The sequence below is a fragment of the Schistocerca piceifrons genome, chromosome X (genome assembly GCF_021461385.2).
Source record: "Schistocerca piceifrons isolate TAMUIC-IGC-003096 chromosome X, iqSchPice1.1, whole genome shotgun sequence".
NCBI lineage: Eukaryota > Metazoa > Arthropoda > Insecta > Orthoptera > Acrididae > Schistocerca > Schistocerca piceifrons.
The window spans coordinates 903,740,205-903,756,046 of NC_060149.1; the positions used below are offsets into that span (position 1 = coordinate 903,740,205).

A 15,842-nucleotide genomic window follows, 5' to 3' on the forward strand; every position below is an offset into this window, starting at 1 on the left:
AGTTTCAAGATCAGAAGTTTCATTGTGGGGACTGCATTATCGGTGAAATGTGTAAACTGTCATTTCCATCCAGTGATTCAAAATCAAAACAAATAGGTGAGCTTGTACATGCAGATTTGTGTGGTAAAATGCAAGAAGTCTCTGTGGGTGGTGCAAAATACACTCCTGGAAATTGAAATAAGAACACCGTGAATTCATTGTCCCAGGAAGGGGAAACTTTATTGACACATTCCTGGGGTCAGATACATCACATGATCACACTGACAGAACCACAGGCACATAGACACAGGCAACAGAGCATGCACAATGTCGGCACTAGTACAGTGTATATCCACCTTTCGCAGCAATGCAGGCTGCTATTCTCCCATGGAGACGATCGTAGAGATGCTGGATGTAGTCCTGTGGAACGGCTTGCCATGCCATTTCCACCTGGCGCCTCAGTTGGACCAGCGTTCGTGCTGGACGTGCAGACCGCATGAGACGATGCTTCATCCAGTCCCAAACATGCTCAATGGGGGACAGATCCGGAGATCTTGCTGGCCAGGGTAGTTGACTTACACCTTCTAGAGCACGTTGGGTGGCACGGGATACATGCGGACGTGCATTGTCCTGTTGGAACAGCAAGTTCCCTTGCCGGTCTAGGAATGGTAGAACGATGGGTTCGATGACGGTTTGGATGTACCGTGCACTATTCAGTGTCCCCTCGACGATCACCAGTGGTGTACGGCCAGTGTAGGAGATCGCTCCCCACACCATGATGGCGGGTGTTGGCCCTGTGTGCCTCGGTCGTATGCAGTCCTGACTGTGGCGCTCACCTGCACGGCGCCAAACACGCATACGACCATCATTGGCACCAAGGCAGAAGCGACTCTCATTGCTGAAGATGACACGTCTCCATTCGTCCCTCCATTCACGCCTGTCGCGACACCACTGGAGGCGGGCTGCACGATGTTGGGGCGTGAGCGGAAGACGGCCTAACGGTGTGCGGGACCGTAGCCCAGCATCATGGAGACGGTTGCGAATGGTCCTCGCCGATACCCCAGGAGCAACAGTGTCCCTAATTTGCTGGGAAGTGGCGGTGCGGTCCCCTACGGCACTGCGTAAGATCCTACGGTCTTGGCATGCATCCGTGCGTCACTGTGGTCCGGTCCCAGGTCGACGGGCATGTGCACCTTCCGCCGACCACTGGCAACAACATCGATGTACTGTGGAGACCTCACGCCCCACGTGTTGAGTAATTCGGCGGTACGTCCACCCGGCCTCCCGCATGCCCACTATACGCCCTCGCTCAAAGTCCGTCAACTGCACATACGGTTCACGTCCACGCTGTCGCGGCATGCTACCAGTGTTAAAGACTGCGATGGAGCTCCGTATGCCACGGCAAACTGGCTGACACTGACGGCGGCGGTGCACAAATGCTGCGCAGCTAGCGCCATTCGACGGCCAACACCGCGGTTCCTGGTGTGTCCGCTGTGCCGTGCGTGTGATCATTGCTTGTACAGCCCTCTCGCAGTGTCCGGAGCAAGTATGGTGGGTCTGACACACCGGTGTCAATGTGTTCTTTTTTCCATTTCCAGGAGTGTATTTCTTGATGTTGAGAGATGACTATAGTCAGTGGAGAAAGGTGTACTTCATCAAGAATAAATTGGCTCCTTCTTTAAACTGAATGAGAAACATTTGTGCAGGAGCATAAAGACATTAGGGACAGATAATGGATTAGAGTTTTGCAGTTAAGAGGTTAACAGTCCAACTAACCAGCTTGGCATTTTGCACCAGAAACCATTGCCATACAGTCCACAACAACACGGAGTCACTGAAAGGGGAAATAGAACTGTCACTGAATTAGCCATGACTTGTATGCAGGAAAGTATTGTGTGTGTAACCATGTAGCAAATAAAATACAAGTTCATCATGCTCAATGTATTATTTGTCAGCCAAGACATGACCTGTCCCAACAGAAATAAAATGAAAGACCAACTGCAGTGTAAGATGGGTTTGAGTATTGGGCAGACACAGATATTAAATTGTCAATTACATGGACACTCAAGAAATTAACTTCTGTTTGCATCCTGACAATTATGGAAAATGAGAGACAGAGAACTAGTAGACACTAGACATGAAATTTGTGGAATTTATGGAGGGACTGTTATGAATAATAGCACTATGTAATGATACTGCAACTAGTTCCGTGGTGGACAAAGTGATCAGCCCCGGATCTACTGTACATTTCCGAACTGGGGTAAGAACTTGATAGTGGCGCCCATCCCCCTCCCCCACGAGCGTTTGAGATAGGACATCAAAAATTTAAAAATTCAGGTTTTCAAAAATACGTTCATTTTGTAGCGCACATCTTTTTGAAGAGTTTGATACATAGAACACATATAGTCGAGGAAATGTAAGACACGTTATTTTTTCTTAAGAGTGCCAAAGTTCAGTGCCACGCCTCTTCACACAGCATTCTTCTATTGCTCGTCACCGTATTTCGTTCTGTGCAACTCAAACGTGTATATTCTGTAACGGAATCCATCAAGCCTACATTCAGGACAGTGGAAATTAAAATGTTCTGTGGTGCCTCTCCTGCTCCCAGTCGGCCAGTTTGACATCCTACTTCCCTTATAGCAGCAGTTGTAACACACGCCAAATAAGAAGACAATTTTGACACAAATGGTCATTTTTATCTACTTCATTTACGTAAACAACACGACAGAATATAATACATGAAGTACCAATATCAAATGCTTGTTAGGCTTATTACAAGCAAATAGTTTTATGTTAGGAAATAGTTTCACATTTCATTCATTCCTCAGAATTTGGGCCCATGATACGCCACTGTCAGACTATAATTTGAACGATTTTATGGCTACCGCTATTCGGGCACGAAAGGGATATGGCTAGTTCAGAGTTAAGGAACGAGACACATCATCACTCAGTTATCCAGTGTACAGAAAAAGTAAAAAAACTTTAACTAAGAAGAAATTCAAAACAGGCGACGAAACATGTTGAGTTCTGGGGTGGTATTGTTGAGCGGCAACACTACCCTACAAACTGCCTCGAAAATTCGAGAAATATAGGCCTAAATGGTGAATGTGAAGTCAAGAGGTCACCCTTTTTAAAGAAATTCGGAATATAGTAACAGCATGACGGAACTAGCAGTGATACTAGACTTTATTAATGACCAAAGTAAAATTCATATAGGATGTTCTTGAAAAAAGTCATGTGGTAAAATTTCCACACTGCTGAGGACTGAAACAGCTTGTCAAAATATCTACATTTATTTGCTAGATATTATATAGGTCGATACATAATACACGTCAAACAATGTATAGAAGACATTATACAGTCCCATTTTACTATATAGTATGGGTCTTGTTTTCCTTCTTGTTCGCAGAATTTTATAACACGTTTTATGCTCGCTTTTTATGACCTTTCCTGGAGACCGAAAAATCTCTCTAGGTATCAACATGGATTCCGCAAACAACGACCGTGTGAAACCCAGCTCGCTCAATCGTCCATGTGATCCTCAAGGCAGTATATACCTGCGTCATTGCTGTTGCTATGTTCTTTGACTTTCGGAAGGCCGTCGATTCAGTTCCGCGCTGTTGGATAATGAACAAAATGCGAGAGAACGGCATACACTATGTGATCAAAAGTATCCGCACACCCCGGAAAACATACGTTTTTCATATAAGGTGCATTGTGCTACCACCTACTGCCAAGAACTCCATACCTGCGACCTCAGTAGTCATTAGACACCGTGAGAGAGCAGAATGGGGCGCTCCGCGGAATTCACAGACTTCGAACGTGGTAAGGTGATTGGGTGTCACTTGTGTCATACGTCGGTACGCGAGATTCCCACACTCCTAAACTTCCCTTGGTCCACTGTTTCCGATGTGATAGTGAAGTGGAAACCGACAGTTGAAGGAGGTCGTAATTTGTAGTAGGCAGACATCCATCCAGACCACCACACAAGAATTCCAAACTGCATCATGACCCATTGCAAGTACTATGACAGTTAGGTGGGAGGTGAGAAAACTTGGATTTCATGGTCGAGCAGTTGCTCATAAGTCACACATCACGCCGGTAAATGCCAAACGACGTCTCGCTTGGTGTGAGGAGTGTAAGCACTAGACGATTGAACAGTGGGAAAACATTGTGTGAAGTGACGAATCACGGTACACGATGTGGCGATCCTATGGCAGGGTGTGGGTATGGCGAATGCCTGTGAACGTCATCTACCAGCCTGTGTAGTGCCAACAGTAAAATTTGGAAGTGGTGGTGTTATGGTGTGGTCGTGGTTTTCAAGGAGGGGGCTTGCAGCCCTTGTTGTTTCGCATGGCACCATCACAACACAGGCCTACATTGATATTTTAAGCATTTTCTTGCTTCCCACTGTCGAAGAGCAATTCGAGGATGGCGACTGCATCTTTCAACATGATCGAGCACCTGTTCATAATGCACAGCCTGTGGCCGAGTGGTCACACGACAGTAACATCCCTGTAATGGAATGGCCTGCACAAAGTCCTGACCTGTATTCTATAGAACACCTTTTGGATGTTTTGGAACGCCGACTTCGTGCCAGGCCTCACCGGCCGACATCAATGTCTCTCCTCAGTGCAGCACTCCAAGAAGAATGGGCTGCCATTCCCCAAGAAACCCCCCAGCACATGATTGAATGTATGCCTGCGAGAGTGGAAGCTGTTGGCATGACTAAGGGTGGGTCAACACCCTACTGAAATTCCAGCATTACCGGTGGAGGGCGCCACGAACTTGTAGGTCATTTTCCGCCAGGTGTTCGGATACTTTTGATCACATGGTGTATCTAGTGTATCAGGCGGCCTTTGGGGCTGGAGTGTAGAATTCCCAGCAAACAGGGCCGAGCTGATCATTCTTAATGGAGAGAAATCTTTTGACACAGAGGTAACTTCAGACGAATCCCAAGAGAGCGTTATAGGATCATTACTATTAACTATACATACAAGGTTGTTAAACATGATTGAAGCGATTTCCTAAATTCACTGTAGCAATGTTAATTGGCATATTGCCACAGAACTCAACATTCATATCCTGTAAGAAAACTCGTGAAGTTCTGTATTGTTGCAGCCGTGCTTCAAGTTTCTGCCACGAGAGCGCAGCAGTTAGCAGTTCGGTGACATGGCGAGAAGCGCCGAGAAGGCGTTACGTTCACATCAGTCTGCCGTAACACTGCAGCGACACTTCAGAACGAAATTCAACAAAGCTCTATTAGCTGCCAACTCTGTTTGGCGATGGTCTGCACAGTTTAACGCTTTGGGATGATTCTGCAAGGGAAAATCAAGAGATGGGCCTGCAGTGAGTGAAGAAATGGTTGAACGCCTGTGGGCTAGTATCATACGTAGCCCAGAGAAGTCGACGAACAGAGCAAGCACAGAGCTGAACACATCATAACCAACCAACTGAGAGAACTTAGGGAAATGACTGAAGCTGAAGCATTACCAGTTGCAGTTGCTCCAAGTCCTGATCATGATGACAAAGTCAGAAGCTTTGAATTTTCGGCACAGTTGCAAAAGCTTATGGAAGAGGATGAAGTAACACTTTTTGTCAATGGCACAGTGAAGAGTCACAATGGGCGAATCTGGAGGACACAGAGTCACCACACTATAGAGCTGCACATTCGAGATTCACCAATAGTCGATGTGTTCTGTGCTGTCTCGTGGTTAAAAGTTTACAGTCCCTCTTTCTTCTGTAAAAAGACCGTTACAGGACACGTGTATCTGGACGTGCTGGAAAATTGCCTCATGCCACAACTGGAGACCGACAATGTGGCCTTCATCTATCAACAGTTTGGTGCTCCACCCACTTCCATCATGATGTTCAAGAATTCTTAAACAGGAAATTGAGAAACCAATGGATTAGTCATGGTGGGGTTGATGGTCAGCAATTCATTTCATGGCGTCCATGGTCTCTCGACTAACCCCACGCAATTTTTTTGTGTGGGTTTATGTCAAAGATTCAGTGTTTATGCCTACTCTATCATCAAAGCTACCTGCATCAACAGTATTTTACACTAGTGTTAAGGACATCCTGCGCCGAACATGAGAACAACTTGATTATCCACCCAATATGTGCAGGATCAGTATGGAGCACTTGTAATGTGCAAAAAAATCTTTTTGAATTTTTCAATGCGTGTGTTTAGCCTTGTGACAATATGTCACATAATACAGTTACAGTAAATTCGCGAAATCACTTCAATCATTTATAATAATCTAGTACATATATCACCCTGAAAGACGTGCACTGATTCTCGTTCAATATGCACGCCTTTCATATTTGTTCATTTTCACCCACAATGCTCACCTTTCATGCTTTATTTTCCTTTATTAATTTGCAGCAGTATGCCTAATTTGCTAGATAATTTGCCATGGTATTATCACAGTGATTAGTGAGAGAGGGCGGGAGCACGATACTTTTCTTTATTTTATATTCAATTCAGAAGCGACCCTTGAATAGTGTTAATAGTTTTAATAATGTGTAGAGGCCAAAGTTGTTCTTTCTCCAACTCTCACTAGTTGTTCTGCCAACTCTGAGACTTCACTTTGTTCACATATTTTTGTGTCGTAAAGGGGTCTCTCTGTTGATACTCAAACCAAAAAAATCAGTCTCATTACTTTTTGCACAATCCCTGTAGCCTTTTTCTGAGTAGGTTGTGATGAGGGTTAAAATTAAATATGAATTTTTATAGTGGCAGTCTGCGTAGTCGGATACATTAATCCACTAACTATGATATCTCTGTACTGCCCATAGTACCCACAGACTGGCCACTCAGCTCTTTGTCAGGTGGCTTACCCACAATTTCCTTTACCAGTGAATCAAACCAAAACAAGGCACATCTTTTAACCTAGTGGATAGTGGTGGAAGCTTCATGAGGCTGTTTGCGATTTATGTCGTCGTATACACACAAATAACGCAAAGCTAGCAAACTGCAGCCAAATGTAGAAGACCTGTAGAGGATTTGCTCAAACAAATGTAACGTCCTGCGCATAGACAAGCACAAAAGCACGTTATTTTATGATTACACGATTACCGAACAATCGCTAGAAGACGTCACATCCATTACATAACTGGGAGTATGCACTCGGAGCGATTTAACGTGGAACGACCACGTATGAGTAAGACAAATCGTAGGAAAGGCAGATACGAGAGACATAGTTACTGGAACAATTCTCGGAAAGTGTAAATTCCTATTAAGGAGGTAGTTTGCCAAACCTTCCTTGCACCGATACTTGAATATTGTCGACCTCGGACACTGTGCGCATGGGCTTCCTCAGCAGTTTATCCAAAGGGGGTGGGGCTGAGTGGGGCTGGATTCTAATGGTTCAAATGGCTCTGAGCACTATGGGACTTAACATCTATGGTCATCAGTCCCCTAAAACTTAGAACTACTTAAACCTAACTAACCTAAGGACATCACACAACACCCAGTCATCACGAGGCAGAGAAAATCCCTGACCCCGCCGGGCAAGATTCTAAATTTGTCCTTTACGGTACAATTGAGTCGGTCAGTTTCGAGACGTGTCATACTACAAGACTTAAGTCTATAGGAGACATTGAGAAGGGGGCTGGGAGGGGGGGGGGGGGTGACATATAGGGCCAAACTGCCGACGTCATCGGTGCCTAGTACCCTGCGTCACACGCCATAAGGTTGGTTGAGGAGTGTAGATGTGAGTGAGTGCAGTAAGAACTGGTTATAGCTTCCGATGTTAGCAGACGCCACAACGGTCCCCCGTCAGAGCATGCGCAGTCTTCAGAATACACAAAATATTAGAGCTATACACTCGGCACAGTCAGTTGAATACTGGCGTCACTGATCCACTCGTGGCTTGTCTGGCAGCTGATTTACATGCTGGTATGTGACACGCACACCTCACGAGTAGTCGATTTTGACCAGACAGTTGCTCGTGCAAAAATCGACTTTAGATTTTTCTTAAGAGGCTAATGATAGCTACTGCCGTTGCATAATCAATGTGGGGACTGACCGTGGTGATTCCGGCGGCTATGAAGTCGATGACGGCGGCCTTCTTGTCGCGCAGGTCGAGGTCCGGCGCGTGCAGGATGGACATGAAGACGCTGCGCACCGGCTCCACCTCGCACGTGCTCTCTTCCTCGCGCAGTGCCGCCTCCACCAGCCCAGAGATCACGTCGTAGTAGTGCTCTTCGCACTCCACGAACAGCGAATAGGCTCGCGTTGGCAGTATCTGCACAATCACCAAAATTTGTGTAGCCCTCGAGGATTGTGGAAGTGGTGATCGAGCATCAAAAATTATCATCCAGATAGTTTGAGGAGAGTTGAAAAGAAGGTGGAGGACATGCTGAGTGAAAATCTGTCTGAGATAGAGAGGGGATTAGGAGCAGGAGAGGCGATTCTGTCACTGAGTCATGTCGTCGAAAAGAAATTACAGAAAAATAAGCCAACTTATGTTGCCTTTGTGGACCTGGAAAACGCATTCGGTAATATTAACTGGCAAGAGACGTTCAGAGTGCTGAAGAAAGCAGATCTAAAATACGAAGACATGCAACTGACACTTGGCTTCTACGAGGAGCGTTAAATATGTAATGTAACACTTTTTCTCTACAATTTCTGTTGAAAAAATGCGGAGTTTGGTGTGGAACATCGTGGAATATTCCCGCTTCTTCCCTTATAGTTTCATGAAGTTCCGATAGGTGGTGGAGCTATACGTAGCCCTCAAAATGGCGTTTGTAACGGCAGTGCGTTCCAAGAATAGCGCTATCATTGAGTTGTAGAATGACTTCGGAGACCTGGCAGTGAACAAAAACACGGTGAACCGTTGGGCGAGACGTCTGTCATCACCACAAGGTCGCACAAACCTGCCCGATCTCCCGCGTGCCGGTCGGCTACGCACAGCTGTGACTCCTGCAATGTCAGAACGTGCGGATCACAATTATACAGGGCGTTACAAAAAGGTACGGCCAAACTTTCAGGAAACATTCCTCACACACAAAGAAAGAAAATATGTTATGTGGACATGTGTGCGGAAACGCTTACTTTCCATGTTAGAGCTCATTTTATTACTTCTATTCAAATCACATTAATCATGAGATGGAAACACACAGCAACAGAACGTACCAGCGCGACTTCCCCAGTCGCGAGTCATAGGCTGGAATGTTCCGTGCTCCCTAAGACGCCGATCAATTGCTTCGAACGTCTTCCTGGTGGGACACCTTCGTTCTGGAAATCTGTCTCGATACAAACGTACCGCGCCACGGCTATTGCCCCGTGCTAATACATACATCAAATGGGCATCTCCCAACTCCGCATTTGTAAACATTGCACTGACTGCAAAACCACGTTCGTGATGAACACTAACCTGTTGATGCTACGTACTGATGTGCTTGATGCTAGTACTGTAGAGCAATGAGTCGCATGTCAACACAAGCACCGAAGTCGACATTACCTTCCTTCAATTGGGCCAACTGGCGGTAAATCGAGGAAGTACAGTACATACTGACGAAACTAAAATGAGCTCTAACGTGGAAATTAAGCGTTTCCGGACACATGTCCACATAACATCTTTTCTTTATTTGTGTGTGAGGAATGTTTCCTGAAAGTTTGGCCTTACCTTTTTGTAACACCCTGTATACTTCGCTGCACAACTGGACGTTTCTGTTGGTAGTGCTGGCACACTCGTCCGCCAGTTGGGTACTCAGAGGTGTGTGGCCGCTGGGTTCCTCGCCACCTAACAGAAGACCATAAAAGACAACGAAGGAAGATAATGACGGATACACTTCGCGGGAAGCAGTATCGTGCGTTGATGACGGGGAGGTTATTGAAGCAGCAACACGTTGGCTCCGACGTCGACCAATAGAGTGGTACTACCCTCACAGTAATGTGGCGTAAGGCCGTAGCATTGAACGGAGATTATCTTGAAAAATGGGGTTCTGTAGTCAAAAGAGTAGTGAATAATATTTTGTATTGGGATCCTGAGTAAAACCAACCTGTTTTCAGAAAAAATGTGTCGCGTTACTTATTGAACGCCTCTCGTACAAGAACGAAATGGCAGTGATCAGGAATTTTCATAATGAACAAGAAGCAAAAATGAGAAAAAGCGTGAGATGAGGTAGTGCTCTTTCTCCTCTTATATACAGCACTTACAATCAGGAAGCTACTGACCTAGTCCGCGAGACAACTGAGGAGAAAATCAAAATTTGTTGGCATCCTGTGAAATGTAGGTGGTGTTGCTGTGGCCACGGAGACGAAAGAAAGTCTAGTGAAAGTTCTCAGCACAATGCAAGAGATTTTCTGTAACCACTGTGATGCGAGAATAAACAAGAGAGAGACTAAAGTGATGTTATGCAATACTGAAGACGACTATGAGCCTCTAAGACAGAGAAATGGAAGAGAGGATTTAGAAATGATAGAGGAATTAATCTTACTGGGAAGCAGTGTTACAAGAGATTGCAGAAGTAGGAAAGAAACTATGAGTAAAATATAGCAGGTCCAAATTGCATTTAATTGGAGAAAGAACTTACTAAAGAACAAGAACATCAGTCTGGAAATAAGGAAAGAGATTACGAAAGCATTTGTCTGGAGTGTGACCCTACACGAGTGTGGAATTTGAACATCGGGAAAACAAAATATACGACAGCTAGAAGCCCTGATGATTTGGTGCTACAGAAGCATCACCTGGAGATACAGAGTTGTCTGTTAAGAGGTACAGAGAAGAATACAGGAAATCGCATATCTCTGGATGCACATTCAAACAAGAAGAGACAGACTCGGAGGACACATCTTAAGGCACAATAACATCATCTGAACAATAGCAGAAGGAGCTAATGAGGGAAGAAATTGCCGAGGGCCGGCCGGAGTGGCCGAGCCGTCCTAGGCGCTACAGTCTGGAACCGCGCGACCGCTACGGTCGCAGGTTCGAATCCTGCCTCGGGCATGGGTGTGTTTGATGTCCTTAGGTTAGTTAGGTTTAAGTAGTTCTAAGTCTAGGGGACTGATGACCTCAGAAGTTAAGTCCCATAGTGCTCAGAACTATTTGAACCATTTTTTGAATAGCCGAGGACGCCCAAGGATAGCATACATGCAGCTGTAGGGTGTGTTAAGTACGCGGAAATGAAGAGGAAGGCAGATGAAGGGAACATCCGATAGAGAGAATGCATTAAGACACTTCGAAAATAGAAAATTCTGTTAGCAGTTCGGTCAACTTGATTCAGTCTTCGCGATTTTTGTTTATTTATTACTGTTATATTCCATACGCCATTGTGGTTTACACTAGATCACGTTGTTCTTAATTCTGGCGAACTTTCCTCTAAGCCCAGTACACTCTTATTCTAGCGTTGTAGGTGACTTTAACTGCTGATAAGGACTGGAGATAATCTGATGTTGAGATAAGCATTGCTTACTGATCTCAGTAGCGAACGCCGCTGTGGCCAATTTCTAGTTGTTCAAGCTCTTTCCCAACTAGTCTTGTCCATTTGACGTAAGTTGTTCTCCGTTAGAGACAGTGCTGAATATCTAGGTGTGAATGTTCAGTTGTGCATCCTGACTACATGACCTTTTTGACCATGTTTGGGAATAATGAGGAATAAAGCTCTGAATTTCCCGCTACGACGCTGTAGTGTCGGAGTTTTAGAACGACGGAATTGAATTTAGATCAGTAAATGTCTTACTGAGGCGGTAGGCGTTCGCCAGTTTGGTGCACCTGCTATTCATAGCCAGACCCTCATGGGTTTTCGGGGTTAGCCATTCTCCGGGGTATTTGAAGGAGTTAGTCTTCCGTATTAATATGTTAACTTATGGGATCATGTCGGGTGTACTTCGTGGTGTTTACGTTTTACCTGCAGCCTAGGTACTATAGCAGACCATTTTAAATTTTTAAATCATTGAATATGTATTCTAGGTTTAACAAGGTCAGAAGATCGTTCAGTTACGTTGTGTTAATGCGTTAGTACACTGTAACTGCTGGTCTTATTATAAAATGTTAGTATATTATAACTAAATTACAGTTCGATGTAATCTATAAACTACGTCAGTATAATTAAATGGTCAACATTACATTATGTATGTTTATGACTTTGCAATAACTGTGTGACCTTTACTATATAGTACTGTCAGATAAATTCACTATATTTATGGAACCATGGCAGCCACATGCAAGAGCACGAACAACTGTGCAGATGTTCCCACAGCTAGCAGACAGTTTCAGCTTCGACCGGGTGACCTGCAGCCAGTGCATATTGTGCTGCTACTGTATTAAGCTGTGAGGCGATCAGACGGGGGTGCGTACATTTGGCACAGATTCAGGCATATTCCTCCACATCTCTCTCCCTGCAGCACTCCGCTTCGTTACCAATTCGCTACAACATACCTTGCCAGGCGACCATGGTGTATACTTTTCATGACTCCTTTCATTTACTTGATGGCAATTTCTGGTTAATTTATTCTACTAGCGAACTGCTGATTCCTCCAGTCATTTGCAAATTCAGCTGGAGCTTCATCACTAACAACTTTGCTTTCGATGGGATTTGCGCACTTAAATAAGATTCGGGAAGGAAACCCAGTGCAACCTACCCCATCCAAACTGCACCAAAAAGATCGCCGAAGTTAACATTACTGACCCACAAAAGGCTAACTTTGTACGATTCTCTGCAAGGATAAAATTTAATCGAGGTCATTGGCATATAATTCAAAGACCAAAGGCTTCCCTTCCCTCGATGAACGCATTCCACTTCTTAACATATTAGATGTTACTAGGATTCCTTTGTGCAAACAGTCACCGAAAAACAACGAAATAATCGTCTCCATTGCGGAGACGACACATTTGTTAAATGACAGTTCCCAGTCCGTATGTGTCGTGAGACTACAACAGTCTTTCAGACACTAATAACAAAGTTAGAGTGCGAAACATTACTCTGCAGCCGGACGTATCCCATCGGCAAAGCACAGTCTGTTCTGAAGATCACACTGCAGTTGGAAACTGCAGCTGGGAACTGAACTGTGAACATCCAGAACGCCAGTTCAGTGTGTTAACTGTTGTCCCACCTCTGTACTGAACCGTGGATTTTCGCCTGTGTGGGTAATGGTATCTCACGACTACCCTACCTCCACTGTAATCCCAAGAGAAGCTAGCTGCATTGGAAAATAAGATTTGTGCCCCACCGCCAAGGCACTATCTATTTTGATGATCCCGTTGCAGTTGTAAGTTTCTTTGATCTGGGTTTGGGTTCGTCTCCAGTGGAATATCTGCTCAGTATTTGTCACGCAGCATACACAGGAAGCCAGGATCTTTCTTGCAGTCAATCACAGCTTCTCCATGGAGCTGCCACGTATGTTAGGGTGTTACACACAACGCACCCGGTGCCTAACCTGTTATTTGTGGTCGGACTTCCACTACGCGTGTACTACCAGAGGACGCACACTGTCAACCACTAATGAATCTGCAGATGTGAGAGCTAATCAGCAGTGGAGGGTAGTTTTGCTGAGTACGCAGCTTCCAGCGTGTGTTCTGTAAGCCTCTTGTGAACGTCGTTGACGTTACGATACCGACATCAATGCCCTCTGTATATTCCGCTGCACTAGCACAGTACAAGCGTTCCCTTGCGAGAGGGCGTATCTTGAAACGAATGAAGGGCGCGAGTCATTTGACCAGCAGACTCATTCCTATTTTTCTGCGGTCCAATAAAGACGTCCCTGTACTCATTTAATGGTAACTCAATGCATAATTGGGTCAATGAAGAGGTCGTTTCGTGCGAAGGCTCATTTGGCGCAAAGCGCTTCACGTTACTTGTGCCTTCTTCAAAATTACACTACACCGTCTCAGATGCGTCCTTGACTGTCGCCTTTTCTGCTGTACAGAGCGGAGAAGTCTATGACTCCAATTTCTTGGCTGACAAGACGAGCCCACGAAGCTGGAATCAAAGATTTGCTTCAAACTTTGTACACCTTTAGTAGGTCACTGAAACAACCTTATGAGCAAGTAATAAGTTGCACTACTCTGGCAATTCCGATAAAATCGCAAGAGAAGTTTTACGCGTCTGTTACGTAACTGATGTATCTGTTCGTAGGTACTGGATGTTTGAGTTCATGATGGTCAAAGGACCAGCGGACGAGCTTCGTAAGACGAACGTGTATCAAGCGACAGTTCCACTTCCGCTCATTCTTAATTTGTAATCTGTATTTTTTTCATCACTGGTCATATTACATATTTTATGTGACATTTAATAGGTAATGTAATTAAAAAACCAAGTGTATTTGCGTGAAGTTTTTGTGAATTTCGTGTTATTTGACTACTTACTGTTTTTAATTAAATTTAATTATTACAACAAACACATTTGTAGCTATCGACAAGTAAATGAAGAAACGCATAGAGTTTTTCTGAAAATGTATGCCTGTCGTGATTTGCGAAATCCCTTATACATGCACTCTAGTATAGTACCCGGAACTACTTTGAACCTCCACGCTTCGAGCTGCAGACACAGAGGCAGGCCCCATTTGGCAGTTAACCTGCGTAGCGGTAAGACGTTGCTTATGTTACAAGAGCGAATAGTGTAGGTGCAAATTTTTTTAATGTCACAGAATTTACACTTGTACTACAAAAATGAGGGTTTGAGCGGGAGTCGAATCGTCGCCTCAAACACTTTCGTCTTACGAAACTCGAACGCTAGACCCTTGCCCACCAGGAACTCTAACGTCCGGTACCTACGCACTGATATATCAGTTACGTAATAGACGTGTAAAACTTCTCTTGCGATTTTCTCGGAATTGCCAGAGTAGTGTATGTGTGTATGTGAAATCGTATGGGACTTACCTGCTAGGGCATCAGTCTCTAAGCTTACACACTACTTAGCCTAAATTATCCTAAGGACAAACACACACACCCATGCCCGAGGGAGGACTCGAACCTCCTCCGGGACCAGCCGCACAGTCCGTGACTGCAGCGCCCTAAACCGCTCGGCTAATCCCGCACGGCCGCCAGAGCAGTGCACCTTCTACTTGCACATTATGTTGTTTTAATAGCCTACTAAAGGTGTACAAAGTCTGAAGTAAATCCGTGATCCCAACGTCGTCGCCTCCCCTTGTGAGACTTGGACGTCGAACTCTCAGTTATCTATTAGCGGTTTCACCATCATCCATGTTTTTTTGTATCTGTAAGAGAGTTTCTTAGTGAGGAAGCATTGCCAAGAGTCATTAACTGAGAAGGCACTTGGCTACCTTAAAAGAGTACCTTATGACAGCCAATAAGTGGCGAAGAATTTGGCTACAGTACGCGAACATTTGTCGAAACTCGCAGTTTCTATCATATCTGTTTCTGTCATGATACCACAATGTATTCTTTGCGAAAGTTATTTAAATCGCTAGCTTTTACACATTCTTAGGATGTGTTATATTTATCGTTCAGCACTCATCGTCCAACATCACGTGCTGTCCAATGGACGCTGGGGCAGCGACCCATTCACACAATAAAAGGAGGCAATAATATTCTTCCTGGCCATAGTATTTTTCGCTGCCATTGCTGCTACTGAGCTGTGGAAATTGCTACATCAAGAACTGACTAAAACGTGACTGTGCTCCCCAACGAGGAAACATGAATTTCTTCACATACTTTCAAGTTTCCCCCTATTTTTGTGTTACAAAGTTGTGTTTTTATTTCAGCTTATCTTAACTTTTAACCTGTATTTTTCTCATCACTGGTCGTATATATTTTACATGACATTTAACAGGCAATGAGAAAGAAAACTGGCGTTCTACGGATCGGAGCGTGGAATGTCAGATCCCTTAATCAGGCAGGTAGGTTAAAAAATTTAAAAAGGGAAATGGATAGGTTAAAGTTAGATATAGTGGG

General features: G+C 44.7%; 1 protein-coding gene across 1 annotated transcript in view; it reads right to left on the bottom strand.

The window, feature by feature from the left end:
- LOC124722851 (ecdysone 20-monooxygenase) overlaps positions 1–15,842 on the bottom strand; it is a 163,365-nt gene that overhangs the window by 11,023 nt on the left and 136,500 nt on the right. Inside the window, exon 7 of the mRNA XM_047247976.1 lies at positions 8,013–8,231. Within this exon, the coding sequence (XP_047103932.1) occupies positions 8,013–8,231 (219 nt within the window). The remainder of the gene's footprint in view (positions 1–8,012; positions 8,232–15,842) is intronic.